We start from the raw sequence: 14493 nt of genomic DNA, 5'->3' as shown, positions 1-14493 counted from the left end.
GGCCAACCCCTTTCTTTAAATAAGCCAATGTCTTTATAAGCAATTTAAATAAATCTTCTAAGAAAGTTACTGAAACCTTCCCATGATCCCTCTGTATATGCAAATAAGCCTAAGAGGATACTTTAAAAATATAATTATAAATTTAATAAAAATAAAAAATTAAAAATTTTAAATTCTCTTTCACTAGTATTTCCAGTGTAAACTAAGATTATTGTTAAAATGTTAAATCTAAAAATAAATTAGTAGTCAGCCTTACTGTAAGAATAGCTAGCTAGTCACTTGAGGCTTACCTTTTAAGCTATAACATACATATTGCTTGTTATAAAAAAAAAAAAAAAAAAGACAAAGATTCTTAGGTGAAACTCTGTAGCCTGAAAATTATTTTGGAAGGAAATAAAGAGAGGTTTTCTTCAAATATCATAGAGATTGTAATTGATAACCAATGCATTAGGCCTCAGAAGGTGGAGATAAGAAAAGATTAAATGACTTTTAGAAATTATTAGGAGACTTTAACTGGTTAAAACCTTTTCTATACAAAAAGAAATTGATAGCCAGTTTGAGATTGAATTGCCATGGCCTAGAACAAAGAATATTCTTACATGATATTTTACAATTTCATTATAATTTTTGATATTTTACAACAGCATATTGTACAATTATCCCAAACTTACAAATTAATTCTTTGAATGTTTGGCAGCAATTTATAAGGACATGAAAGGATTTAATCCCTTCCACTGTGTGGAAGGCCCCCTAGGAAAGCATTTGAGCATTCTATATTGGCCCTTCTTGCTCCTTTTGCCAAGAGGACCCTCTTCTCACAATCCAATTGCCCACAGCTGTTGCCTGAGTTTTCAGTTCATGCTGAGGTTGAAGCCTCATAGTGGCTGGTACCATGAATCTGTCTCTTGCACAATGGCGTGAGCTGGGTACCCCAAGATCTGTGATCAATGCCGGGGCCCCACCAGCAGGCAAGGGGATCCCAAGGCAGGTGCTGGGCATGGAGGCCATAGGGGCATAGGATACCAAGGAGACAAAACTGAACCTCACATCACCCTGTTTGGCCCCGGAGGATGGCTGGTTAGTCAAAGACGGGTAAGATTCCTCAAGGGAGGAACAACCTAAGACAGGCACAGTCGCAGAGGGGCCATCAGGAGAGAACTTGGGGGTCAACAGAGGTGGGGCACAGAACCTCACCCCCCAACATTGCAGAGGCTTGAACACTCGCCCCTTCTGAGGGAGTTCTCCTGCCCCGTGGCTGCTTCGCGCTTCCCATGCCCAGCTCAGATCGGGACCCAGGGAACATACAGAGACTTGGCCCAGCTCAGATCTGGAAGAGACCCAGATAACAAGAGACTTGGCCTAGCTTGGATTGGGACCCAGGCAACAGAGAGTTGGCCAATGGCAGCTACCCGATGTCTAAATCTAGCCTAGCACCAGAAATGCTCAGGGCTTTCTCAAGGATGCAAAATAATCTTTTCCATTAATTACAGGGTAAACTAAAATTTTTGTTAAGAGTATTAAATTTGACAGTAAAATAGTCAAGTTTTCAGATTAATTTAAATTGGCTAATTGAAAATAAGTAAATATTCAAGAAAATGTAATTGTACAAAAGCTGTTCCTAAAGTATTAACTAAAATTTCTATTGATAGTTCATTTCATGGTAAAATTACTTAACATGCAATGAACCTAAAGCAGTCACATTTTTGTGCAAAAAATTAAAATTTAAAGTTATCAAGACTGCATTATAAAAATCTTCCAAAGCCTCCTAATAATTAAATAAAAATAAGGGGGGATAGTGGAGTAATATTCTGTAAGGAAAAATATCCTGAAAGTAAATTACATCTAGAAAATTTTTTACTTTGAAAATTAATTTTTATTTGTAATGCAAACAGCAAGACACCCATTAAAAACACACATGGTGTCAAAAATATACCAAAGGAAAATTGTTTGGGCAAAAATCAAAGTCTAATTTATAGAAAAGAATTCTTTATTAACCTTTGGTTGAGAATATGTTTATATTTCCAGAAAACTCCAAAGCCCATATGGATTCCTGCAACAACAGATCTCAGAGAGGACCTGATAGGACTACTGCAGCCACAGAAGAAGCAGTGGCCCCCGAAAACAGAGGAGAAATAGTCCAGAAATAAAAATAGTGAAGATGCCTTGCCATGCTAGCAGTCAGCACCTGTGCATTGCTGCAGGTTGACCAAGGGCAAGGAAGGTCGGTGTGCATGCTTACAGACCATGTGTGCACACCCTTCTGCATATAAGTCAATGTTTGATGTTTTGTGTTTTTACCAGGACCCCTGACTTGAGGGTCTTGCTTTATTTCTAACACAGGGAATAGTATTAACTGCCACATTAAAAGAAATTGTTATACCTCAGGCATTAACCATTTTTATAGATGGATCCAGTTCTAGAAAGGCTGGATCTACTGCAGCAGGAGAGCAAATATCTTTCAAGCTTTTTATATTTCAGTAGAAATACAAGCTCTTATTTGTGCCTTAACAGATTTTGCTACAGAGCCCATCAACCTATAGTAATAGTGCTTATGTGGTAAGTATGGCAAAAATTATTGTAACAGCTACTATAGGGCACACTAATTCAGAGGAAACTTTTCATTTAATTTTCAGCCTTTAAAATGTTATTAGAGAAGGACAATGTCCATGTTTTATTGGAAGCAATGTCCTCAATGTGTTTATCCACCTCTCTGTGCCAACTTTAGGGGGTAAATCCCCGAGGACTTAAACCTAATCAAATTGACAAAATAGATGTTACTCAATTGTGAAAAGAGCCAATCGTACTCTTAAAATCATTTATTAAAACAAAAAGGGGGAGATAGGTGTTATGTGTCACCTCTAAAGAGGCTCAGTCAAACCTTTTATACTTTAAAAAAAAAAAAAAAAATTTTTTTAATGCAAAGGATTGTAAAGCAGGTGAAAGGCATCAGGCCTCCTGTACAATAGCCTCCACTGAGTCAGCTAGGTGAAAGGAAGCATAAACCAGATAAGAGTTTTATCAGATTCAGTAATAATGTGGGGAAGAGGTTGTGTTTTATATCTTTTCAGAAGGAGCAATGCAGCCAATTCGGGTGCCAGAGCATTACGTCTGTCACCACAATGGACCCAGAGAAGCCCCTATGTCCTGCCCCCAGGAACGATGCTGCTTCTACGCCAACAAGTCTAGCATCGTCCGAGACAAGAACAAGAAGACCTTGTCAAGAGACGAAAAGAGCTATTTGAGAACCCGCTCTGGAGTGGACTTAATGGACTCCTCCCCTACCTCCTCCCCATCCTTGGTCCCCTTGTTGGTTTTCTCCTTATTCTTACATTTGGCCCTTGGGCATTTAGAAAAATAACTGACCTCGTAAAACAGCAAATAGATTCAGCTTTAGCAAAACCCATTCAGATTCATTATCAACGCCTGGAAATGGCCGATAGGTGGGACTCGGATTGCCAAGAGCACGAGCACCTCCGGACCCAGACTCGCTCCTTCCCTACGGGGACAGCATCTTAACCAGAGGGATGCTTACCTACGCTCTAGCCAGAGCCAGAGGTATGGGTATCGAACCGGGTGCAGAGCAAAGCATTGCAAGGGAAGGTTGGGATATTTTCCAACCTCCTCTGGATTTCCCTGAGAGTATACCTGGTTTGCATAGAGGTTGACATCGATAAAATAATGGCTCTGCCTCTCCTCCCCAAAAAGGTGTCAAGAGCCACACACAGTGGGTATGCAAAGCCCACGGGAGGAACCAGGTCAATATCTCCTCGGTCGATTAATGCCCACTCCCGTTTCTTAAACAGAGAGGGAGGAGATGTCCGGAGCCAAGAGTTGATTAAAGGGTTAACTCTGACCTTACTTTAGCAAGTTATCTAAACAGAAACTCACAGAAACCAGGCCCACCTCCTCTCTCTGAGAACAAAGCATTCTTTCCTTAGCCTTTAACTGCCAAATTCTTTATCTAGTCACCTCCCTTTACAACCTTAGTTAATTGCCTAAGTCCACATGATCCCTTCAGCCCCCATCTCCCCTAAGACATCCCCCCTTCTAGAAACCACATATAAGGAACGCTGTAAAAATAAAATTTTGAGGCTTGATCAGAAACCCGTTTGTCTTGCCTCCTTTCTCTGCGTCCCTTGTCTGTTTTCATTCCCTTAGGTGCGCTGCCTCGGTACCCCCGTTAGAAGACCCCGCAGGTCGGGGAAAAGAAAAGCCATGTATGAAGGTGTTTTCTCATTTATTTCTTCCTTTCTGTCCATTTTCTTTGTTTGCGGTGACAGTGCTTATGCTGGGCTGGCACTGAGGCCACTTTTAGATCTGCAATAGGTGAGGACCAGCTGAATGGACCTCCAGCTCCGGCTTCTCTCTACCCTGCATTCCAGACTGACTGTCTTCTCCACAAACGTGCAAATCTGATATCCCTTCAAATTGGTTCTTTTCATATTTTCTAGATTTTTTAAAGAGGCAATGGTGTGCAATGAATAGAATGGAAATGAAGCTAAAGTGGGTTTGAATACAAACTCTACACTTACTGTTTGATTTGGGGCAAATGATTTTTTCTTCCCAAGGCTCAGTTTTCTCCTTGGTAAAATGTCAACAGAGATTCCTAGAGTGTAGGATTGCAGGCATCTGAAGAGGTCACACTTCTAAGTGCCTAGTCTGATGAATGGGACAACCCGGGTGCTAAATAACCATGCATTTCCTCTTTCCCCTCTCTGTCAGTGACAGTGTCACTGTATATAATACCAGCTTGGATATGTTGTATCAGTTTTCCTCCTTCCCTCTCCCTTACCCTTAATTAAAGCCAATCACCAATTTATGGGATATTAGAACTGGGAAGGACCTTAGAAATCATAGTCATCTGAGTTATTGATCAAACATGGAGACATAAATCACTGATTTTTCTAGCAATTTGACTCCTGTGTAACTTCAATAACAGCAACTATTTGGTGATAAAATTTGTGCTTGACAATTGACAATCACATTGAGCAAAAAAGAATCAACCAACTATAGTTAGTTCAGTGATGATGTGCAAACATAGCTTCAGGCTTACCAGTAAAACTCTATTATCTTAAATGCTCTTTATAATGCAGAAAATGTTTTTCTGGTATAATTTTTTCTGTCCCTTCTCTCTTTGCCAATCACTAACATGGGGAGAGAAATCTGTCCCAGAAGAAATTGGAGAAGAAAAGGATCATAGAAGCAAAACAAAGAATAAAATAATTCCAAAGTAAACAATATCAATAAAAAACCCTAAATATTAGCTAGTGAATAAATTACAATGTTACACATAGCCATGAACTACAAACTACTTTCACCTCATATAATATATGCCAGAGCATGTGTTCATTTGTGTTCTTCTAAGTGATTTATAGTAGAAAACCCTAAAGGAATCACTCTACTAAGCAAAATAAGAATTAGATATGTACATATAACTGTTCTTATGACACAACTATTCTTCCTTTTATATTCCATGCTTGAATACTTGTGCACAACCTAACCTCCTATTTGTTACTTTGACTTTGTTCTCCCTTCTATGTTTCACATACAAGAAGAAAATAAATTATATATAATTAATATATTTTACATGTGTTAGGGTGTAAATAATTACTTTTTATAAAAGTTTATTTTTTTTAATCTCCATAGACACTGAATATACATATAATCCAGAGTTCTCCTGATAATAAAACTAGAACCAGATAAGAAAAAAGTCAGGCCCTAGATCTAGTGAGATCCTTTTCTTGAAATTTAATATCTGTGAGGGCAACATGGAAAGTTTCAGAAAGAGCTGACCTTCAAACTTTAACAATTGCTCCCCATTCCAGTGCACTTACCACATTCTATGGGGAATGCAAGTGGAAAAATGGCCAACCATCCTCTAGGATTCCATTAGGTTACCTTTGAAATGCGAAGACATGCTGTTCACAAAAGAGGAGAGTGGCTACCAGGACTCCAAAGCTATAAAACTTCATCCTAACAGTTCTTTGCAGAAAAACAAATTTCTCTGAAGAAAAGGGCCCTGATAACTGGTTACATAAGAGGTTTCTTTACACACTGGTTAAACTATAATGCTGTTTCCTCCCATTTTTGTAATCAATCAACTTAGCTTGCATTTCTACTCTCAAAAAGGAAGTATAATGAGAGTTGTTGTTCTTAGTTGAGACTATCTAGAAAATATTTAACTTCTCAGGGAAGATGAGGCCAAGAATAAATGGGCAGTAATATAGCAGGAACGTAGGAACATGTTGGGCTTATTGGAGAGCCATAGCCATAGAGTATTGACTAATGGATCATAAGCCAGGCAGAGGGAGGTCTCCAGTGGAGTACTACAAAGGTCTTCCCTTGCCTCTGCCTTTTCCACATTTTTAACTTAGATAAAGGCATAGAAGGCGAGTTCCTCAAATTTGTGGCTAATAAAAAAATGAGGAGAGGTTATATGGAGGATTACAGAAATTCATTCAGAAAGATGTTTTGGTGTCCATATGAAATGATGGGCTCACCCCTAAGAGGATACGGATACTACATTGTGGGAAGCTCTTTGGAGCAGCAACTAAATCAGATTGCTTTGAATCATGTTTATTTAGGGAAGACCATCCTATCTAACAGTCATTATCTAAATTAAGGTACATGTAGTGCAACCCCTGAACTTGTTCCCCTTTTTCATAATGCAAATACCTTACTTAAAACTTGATTGCCAAAGAATCCACTTCAAAGACGACTCTCTCAAATAGGCAATGTATCTCACCAGATACAGAATTATGTAAAGACCTAGGCCACCTACTGAGTCTCCCTTGTTCTAGAAATCTTGGTTGACTTCAATAACTGACCATTTGGGCTACTTGTTTTCTTTCTTTAAATCACTCTCTTATATTTTAAATTTACCAAGAAAGAGTGGGCCTGAGAGTTCTGGTAAAGATGGTGGAATAGATAAGTGCTGTGCTCACCTCCTTCCATGACCACATCAAAATTATAACTGAACTAGAGGCCTGGTGCATGAAATTCATGCATGGGTGGGGTCCCTTGGCCTGGTCAGTGATCAGGACCAATCGAGGTGTCTCGCCCAGTCCTGATCTGGGACAGCTGGCCAGGGGGAGGGACCATGGGAGGTTGGCTGTTTGTGGGAGGTCAGCTGTGGAAGTGCACTGACCACCAGGGGGCAGCTCCTGAGTTGAGCATCTGCCCCCTGGTGGTCAGTGCACATCACAGCTACCGGCCGATATGGTCGACCGGTCCTAAAGGTCGCTTAGGCTGTTATTTATATAGATTCTAGAATAATCTATAGAATTATAAAATGATCTGAAGAATAGCTGGACAGAAGTACTATAACTTAAAGATATAAAGGAAAAGCCATGTTGAAACTGGTAGGAGGGATGGAGAGGCAATATGGGCTGTCCCTGCACCCACTTGTGGTGGTTGAGAATCAGGAGTGATAGATCAACTGCACAGGTCTTTCCTCAGGAGGAAGGGGTCCAGCCTCACACAGGCTCCTCAACCCAGAGCACCTGGGCATCAAAAGGAACCCCCACAACACCTGGCTATGAAAATCTGTGGAGATTCCATCCATCCTAGTGAGAAGGAAGGTGGCTGGAAACCCAGGTGTTCTTTTAAAAAGCATGTGAGTGCTGGTGGGAATGCAGACTGGTGCAGCCACTGTGGAGAACAGTATGGAGTTTCCTCAAAAAACTGAAAATGGAACTCCCATTTGACCCAGTAATCCCACTCCTAGGAATATATCCTAAGAAACTGGGAACACCAATAAGAAAGGATATATGCACCCCTATGTTCATAGAAGTACAATTTACAATAGCTAAGATTTGGAAACAGCCTAGGTGCCCATCAGCTGATGACTGGATCAGAAAACTATGGTACATCTACACAATGGAATACTATGCTGCCACAAAAAAGAAGGAATTCTTACCATTTGCAGCAACCTGGATGGAATTGGAGAACATTATGCTGAGTGAAATAAGCCAGTCAATGAAAGAAAAATACCACATGATCTCACTCATTTGTGGATAATAAAGAACATTATAAACTGTTGAACAAAAAGGTAGATACAGAGGCAGTCAAGCATCAAACAGTCTGTCAAATTACAGCAGGAAGGTTAGGGAGAGGTGGGGAAGATAAGAGATCAACCGAAGGACTTGTATGCATGCATATAAGCATAACCAATGGACACAAAACTCTGGGGGGTGAGGGCATGTATGGGTGTGGAGTGGGGGGGGGACAATGGTAAGATATGTACACATATAATACCTTAATAAAAAAATAAAAATAAATAAAAAGCATGTGCGCAGATTTACTGGCTCACAGGCACTTGCACTGGGCTCTGGAAAAGGAACAATGGCTTTTGGGGACAGTGGGGAGGAGGGTAGAGTGCCAGAGATATGCAGGATGCAGGGAGAAACTGAGTTGTATGGATTCAGGGCCAGTTTGGAGGGCCAGCTGCCATTGTCTCTCCTTCCACAAACCTCACAGGTGGTATCACCTTTATTGAGCTCTCCTTCCACATGACAAAATCTACATCTGCATTATCCTGGTGAACACCACTTGCCTCTTCCGGACCACTCCCTGAGATCCTACTCATCCAAGTTGTTCACCACTAGAGGCTCTTTAAGCAGGCCTCAGTTCTCACTGTAGTCTTTCTTAAAAATTATCAAAGGTCCTCAGTCCCTGGGCAGGTGGCAGCTGGCCTTGGTGTTCCCTGTGCCTTTGCTGAGTGGCCCCTGACTTTGTACTGGCACCAAATCTGAATATGCATTAACAAGGTGAATACCACTTGCTCCACTCTGGTCACTTCCTGGGATCCTGCCTCACCCAACTCCCATACCGCCCAAGATTCATTCAGCTGAGACTTATGGATAGACTGAAAGCAGCAGCAGGCCACAGGGTGCCCTCTGTTTTCTGCTGAGTGGCCCCAGGCCTGGTACTGGAAGAAGCAGGCCTCAGTTAGCAGAATGGCCTCTCCCACATGTCTCTAGGCTCAGTATAGGCAGCTACCAACAGTGATGGCTTTGTAGCTTCTAACAGGTAGCCCTGGACCTGTCAAAGATAGGAGCTGACCTTGGCCAGTACTGGAGCCTCTCCCAAGAGGTCCCAGAACCAACACACCCAGTGTCCCACTTCAGACCATAGCAGAGCACTACCTAATTAGCTCCAAAAGCAGCATACACAAAGGGTGGTCTTGGCAGGCACTAGAGCCGACTGGAGCAAATCCCACTTCATGGGATCAGCTGCTACACAACAACTTGTATGCTGTGATTGTGGCCAATCCTCACAGCCAGTTAGCCTGAGGGTCAACCCTACCCACTAATGTGCCAACAGCAATCAAGGCTCAATTACTACAGGAAGGCACACACAACCCACACAAGGACACTTCTAAAGCACCCAGCTCAGATGATCAGGGAGACTGTGCCAATGAGACACACATAAGGCCATCCTGACAAGATTGGAAGACATAGCAGATCTGCCTAATACATAGAAGCAAACACAGAGGAGACAAAGAAATGTCCTAAATAAAAGAACAGGACAAAACTCCAGAAAAAGTACTAAATAAAATGAAGGCAAGCAATCTACCTGATAGAGTTCAAAACACTGGTTGTAAGGATGCTCAAGGAACTTAGTGAGAAATTTAACAAAGAGACAGTAAGCATAAAAAAGACATAAAAACCATAAAAAGAACTAGTCATAAATGAAGAATATAATAACTGGAATGAAGAATACACTAGAAGGAATCAATAGCAGATCAGATGAAGCAGAGGACAGAATCAGCACTTTAGAAGACCAAGTAGTAGACACACCCAGTTGGAACAACAAAAAGAAAAAAAGAATTAAAAAAAAATGAGGAGACTTCAAAGGACCTCTGGGACATTATCAAGTACTAGTGGCCCTATGCACGAAAATTCTTGAAAGAGTAGGCCTTCCTTCCCCCAGCTGCCGGCACTGGCTTCCCTCTGGCACCCAGGACCTGGGCTTTCCTACTCTTGTTGCAGCCAGGCACCCGGGACCCAGGCTGCTTCCCTCTGGCTGCTGGCAGGCACCTGGGACCCAGGCTTCGCTCCGGCCCTGGCTTCTCATCTGGAAGGATGTCTGGTCTAATTAGCATATTATCCTTTTATCCATTAATCCAGTGCATGGATTCATGGTGGGTTCCCTCAGCCTTGCATGCACTCTCTGGCAATCCGGGACCTCTCAGGGGATGTTGGACTGCTGGTTTGGGCCCAATCCACACAGACCAGGTCAAGGGACTCCACCCGTGCATGAATCCATGCACCGGGACTCTAGTATATATATAAGATCTTTGGTTAATCTCTTCCTCCCCTCCCCTTCCCCCTGACCTCTGAGATTCATCAGTCTGTTCCATTTTTCCATGCCTGTGCATTGAGCATCTGCCCCCTGGTGGTCATTGTGCATCATAGCTACCAGCTGGTTGGCTGGTTGGCTAGTCACTTAGGCTTTTACATATATAGATATGCATCATAGGGGCACCAGAAGGAGAAGGGCGAGAGCAAGGAATTGAGAACCTATTTGAAGAAATGATTGAAAACTTCCCTAGCTGGAGAAGGGAATAGACATACAAGGCCAGGAAGTGCAGAGAGTCCCAAACAAGATGACCTAAAGAGGCCCACACCGCCCTATCAGGTTTGGCTCAGTGGATAGAGCGTCGGCCTGTGGACTGAAGGGTCCTAGGTTCAATTCCAGTCAAGGGCACATGCCTGGGTTGTGGGCTTGATCCCCAGTAGGGGGCGTGCAGGAGTCAACTGATCAATGATTTTCTCTCATCATTGATGTTTCTATCTCTCTCTCCCTCTCCCTTCCTCTCTGAAATCAATAAAAATATATTAAAAAAATAAAACTCCACACTGTTTGCAATTTTAAAAAGTTTTAAAAAAAGAGACCCACACCAAGACATATCATAAGTAAAATGCCAAAGTTTAAAGACAAAGACATAATCTTAAAAGTAGCAAGAGGAAAGCAGTTAGTTACCTAAAGGGCATCTCCCATCAGACTGTCAGCTGATTTCTCAACAGAAACTTTGCAGGTCAGAAGAAATTGGCACAAAATACTCAAAATGATGAAAAGCAAGGACCTAAAACCAAGATTATTCTACCCAGAAAAGCTATCATTTAGAATTAAATAACACACAAAGAGCTTCCCAGACAAGAAAAAGCTGGAGTCCATCACCACCAAACCAGGATTATAAGAAATGTTAAGGGGACTTTTTTAAGACAAAAATGAAAAAACTATTAAAAATATGAATAATAAAATGGCAATAACTATGTATCTGTCAATAATCATTTTAAATGTAAAAGAATTAAATGCTATAATTAAAAGATATAGGGTAGTTGAATGGATAAGGAAACAAGGCCTATACATAAGCTGCCTATAAGAGACGCACTTCAGAGCGAAGAACTTACATAGAGCCTCCACTCCTGCCTCCACTGGTGGCCAGTGGAGCCAACTCAGCATGGCTGCATAACCAAGCCCTCCTCTGGGGATTTGCTGCAGGCCCGTGCCACCATGGAACACCTTAACAAAGCTCTGCTAAAGGCACTGCAGCTGCGCAATATTGAAAATGAAGGTTCATTATCATCTAACCTGAACACGCCCTTGTTCTTTACTGCTTTAATGATCACTATTGGGTTATATTTTACCACTAAATCTTATGTTTTTGAAGGTGCCTTTGAAATTTGCAATAGGGACAGCTATTTTTATACTGCAATTGTTATAGTGGTCACCATTTACTTGGTGCTGTCTCCCTTAGTCTATGTGACCTGGAATAAAGACAGTAGTGTGAAAACAAAGAGGATTAGAGTGAACATCACTTTTGATAACATTAAATTGATTTTTTTAAATGGTAAATGCAGGCAGTGGTCAGTGTGGCTCAATTGGTGAGGCATCATCCTGTGCCCCGAAAGGTTACTGGTTTGATTCCTAGTGAGGGCACGATCTCTTGTCGGGATGTGCAAGAGGCAGCCAATTGATGATACCCTCTCACATCAATGTTTCTCTCTCCACCTCTCCCTTTTTCTCTCTCTAAAAATGAATGAAAATATTTTTCAAAAATTTCATTAAAAATGGTAAATGTGTCTGGAATACTGATGTTTTCAATAAAGTTGAAAAATTATTAAAATTTCTCTTTTTACTACAATTGTTTGCATCATCAAATTAACTTTTTGAGCCTTTCATTTGCAAATAAGAATTTGGAAATATTAAATTGGTTACAAATAAGTCTGTTTAATTATACATTATTCTGAGAAAAATTGTTTATTTTACAGCAAAAATGTTTCATAGCATTTTGTCTTTTGGTTATTTTTGAGTTTTACTTTTCTGGATATGTTAAGATGTACACAGTGCAGCAAACCTAATCTATATTTCTCACTGGAATACTTTTCATAACTATCATGAAAGTACCAAGTCATTAGATTTTGGGTTGTAAATTCCTATAAAAAATTGCTTAAATTGTGGATGCTGAAATTCATCGGAATGTCACTGAGAAATTTCAAATAAAGTGTAATGCCTACTTAATAGGAATCTTTCATTTTATTATTGCATGGGAAAAGTAAGCTGAATTTCATCCATTTAATACAAACTCATTTATTGAAGAATTTTGATAGCAAAGCAAATCTAGCTGCCCGGACACGGGCCTGTTCCCTAAAAGCCCCTTGCAGACCAGCCTGTGCTTTCTGAGCAACTCTTTCAACAGCACGCTTTGCTCTGTGTTCAACAATAAAGTTATACTTTAACTGAAATGTTTGTGTAAATTCTCTTTAAATTTGTTTTTACTACTGTTTTATAAAATGTGTATGATAGGAATTTACATCTAAATGTTCATTTTTACACACTTAGGGAGTATAAACAATCCTGGAAATAGATTATTTTTATCACCCGGAAAGTTTTCTAGCCTAGTCTTTTTAATCAGAGCAGTTACATCCCAGATATATATATTGCTGGGTCCAATTTGTTCAGATTTTGTTGAGGATTTTAGCATCTGTGTTCAGCAGGGATATTGGCCTGTAATTTTCTATCTTTGTAGTGTTTTTCTCTCGTTTTGAAATTACAATAATGCTGGCCTCCTAAAAAGAGCCCGGAAGGCTTCCTTCCTCTTTACTTATTTGAAATACTTCGAGGAGAATAGGTGTTAGCTCTTCTTTGAATGTTTGGTAAAACTCCCTTGTGAAGCCACTTGTTCCAGGACTTAATGTTTGCTTTGAGTTTTTTGATTACTGCTTCAATTTCATTAGTTGTTTTTGGTTTATTCAGATTTCCTGACGCTTCCTGACTCAGTTTGAAAGATTATATGTTTCTAGGAATTTGTCCAATTTGCCCAGGTTGTTCAATTTGTTGGCATATAGTTGTTTGTAATATTTTTCTACAATCGTTAGCATTTCTGTGGTATCAGTTATTATTTCACCTTTTTCATTTCTGATTTTATCTATTTGTGTCCTCTCTTTTTGTTTCCTGATGAATCTGACTAAAGGTTCATCAATCTTATTTATTTTTTCAAAGAACCAGCTCTTTGCTTCATTGATGTTTTGTATTTCTTTTTTAGTCTCTATGTCATTTATTTCCCTGCTGATCTTTATTGATTCCTTCCTTCTACTTATTCTGGGCTTTTCTTGTTCTCTTTCTAATTCTTTTAGTTGTAGGGTTAAATTGTTTATTGGACCTCTTTCTTTTTCTTGTTTCTGGAGGTAGGTGTGTAGTGCTATGAACTTACCTCTCAGGACTGCTTTTGCAGTTATTTTATTTATTTATTTTTATATATTTTTATTGATTCCAAAGAGGAAGGGAGAGGGAGGGAGAGAAACATCAATGATGAGAGCAAATCATTGATTGGCTGCCTCCTGCATGACTCCTACTGGGGATACAGCCCACAACCCGGGCATGTACCCTTGATTGGAATTGAACCCGGCACCCTTCTGTCCACAGGCGGATGCTCTATCCACTGAGCAAAACCAGCTAGGGCCAGACTCAGCTTATATTTACCATAAATTTTGCAAGAGCTGGGTGAAACAGCACATTAATAACTGAGCAAGTTTTTTATTTTATTTTTGCAGGGGAAAACACCATTTGAGAAAATAAGTTATTTTCAGGGGCTTTAGGAACCTAATGATAAATATTACATGTAATCTACGAATAGCTTAAAACCTTATATATTTATTAAAATAGTCTAGTATTTCTTGCCCTTGCCAGTGTTGCTCAGTGGTTAGAGTGTTGGCCCACAACCAAAGGATCGCAGGTTTGATTCCCGAACAAAAGGCATGTACCTGGGTTGCAGGTTCAAGCCTGGCCCTGGTCGGGGCTTGTGTGGGAGTCAACTAATGGATGTGTCTCTCTTATATAGATATTTCTCTCTCTCTCTCTCTCTCTCTCTCTCTCTCTCTCTTCTCCCCTCCCTCCATTCTCTCTAAAAATTAATGGGAAAAATATCCTCGGGTGAGGATTAACAACAACAACAACAACAACAACAACAACAACAAAATAGTCTAG

The 14493-nt window shown here is 40.4% G+C and overlaps 2 protein-coding genes across 2 annotated transcripts in view; one reads left to right on the top strand and one right to left on the bottom strand.

The window, feature by feature from the left end:
* CPB2 (carboxypeptidase B2) overlaps positions 1 to 5972 on the bottom strand; it is a 64258-nt gene extending 58286 nt beyond the window's left edge. Inside the window, exon 1 of the mRNA XM_054719762.1 lies at positions 5899 to 5972. Coding sequence (XP_054575737.1) covers positions 5899 to 5972 — 74 coding nt within the window. The remainder of the gene's footprint in view (positions 1 to 5898) is intronic.
* Positions 5973 to 11520: 5548 nt separating this feature from the next.
* Positions 11521 to 13804, top strand: LOC129150037 (vacuolar ATPase assembly integral membrane protein VMA21-like; the record flags this gene model as incomplete). Its single annotated transcript, XM_054720225.1, has 2 exons — positions 11521 to 11791; positions 13788 to 13804. Coding segments are annotated over exons 1-2 (288 nt in total), but the record flags the coding sequence as incomplete, so codon positions are not given.
* Positions 13805 to 14493: the final 689 nt, after the last annotated feature.

This window comes from Eptesicus fuscus, chromosome 8 (genome assembly GCF_027574615.1).
Source record: "Eptesicus fuscus isolate TK198812 chromosome 8, DD_ASM_mEF_20220401, whole genome shotgun sequence".
NCBI classification, from domain to species: Eukaryota; Metazoa; Chordata; class Mammalia; order Chiroptera; family Vespertilionidae; genus Eptesicus; species Eptesicus fuscus.
The sequence above is the reverse complement of the archived record's forward strand: the minus strand, read 5'-3'. Positions and strand labels throughout refer to the sequence as shown.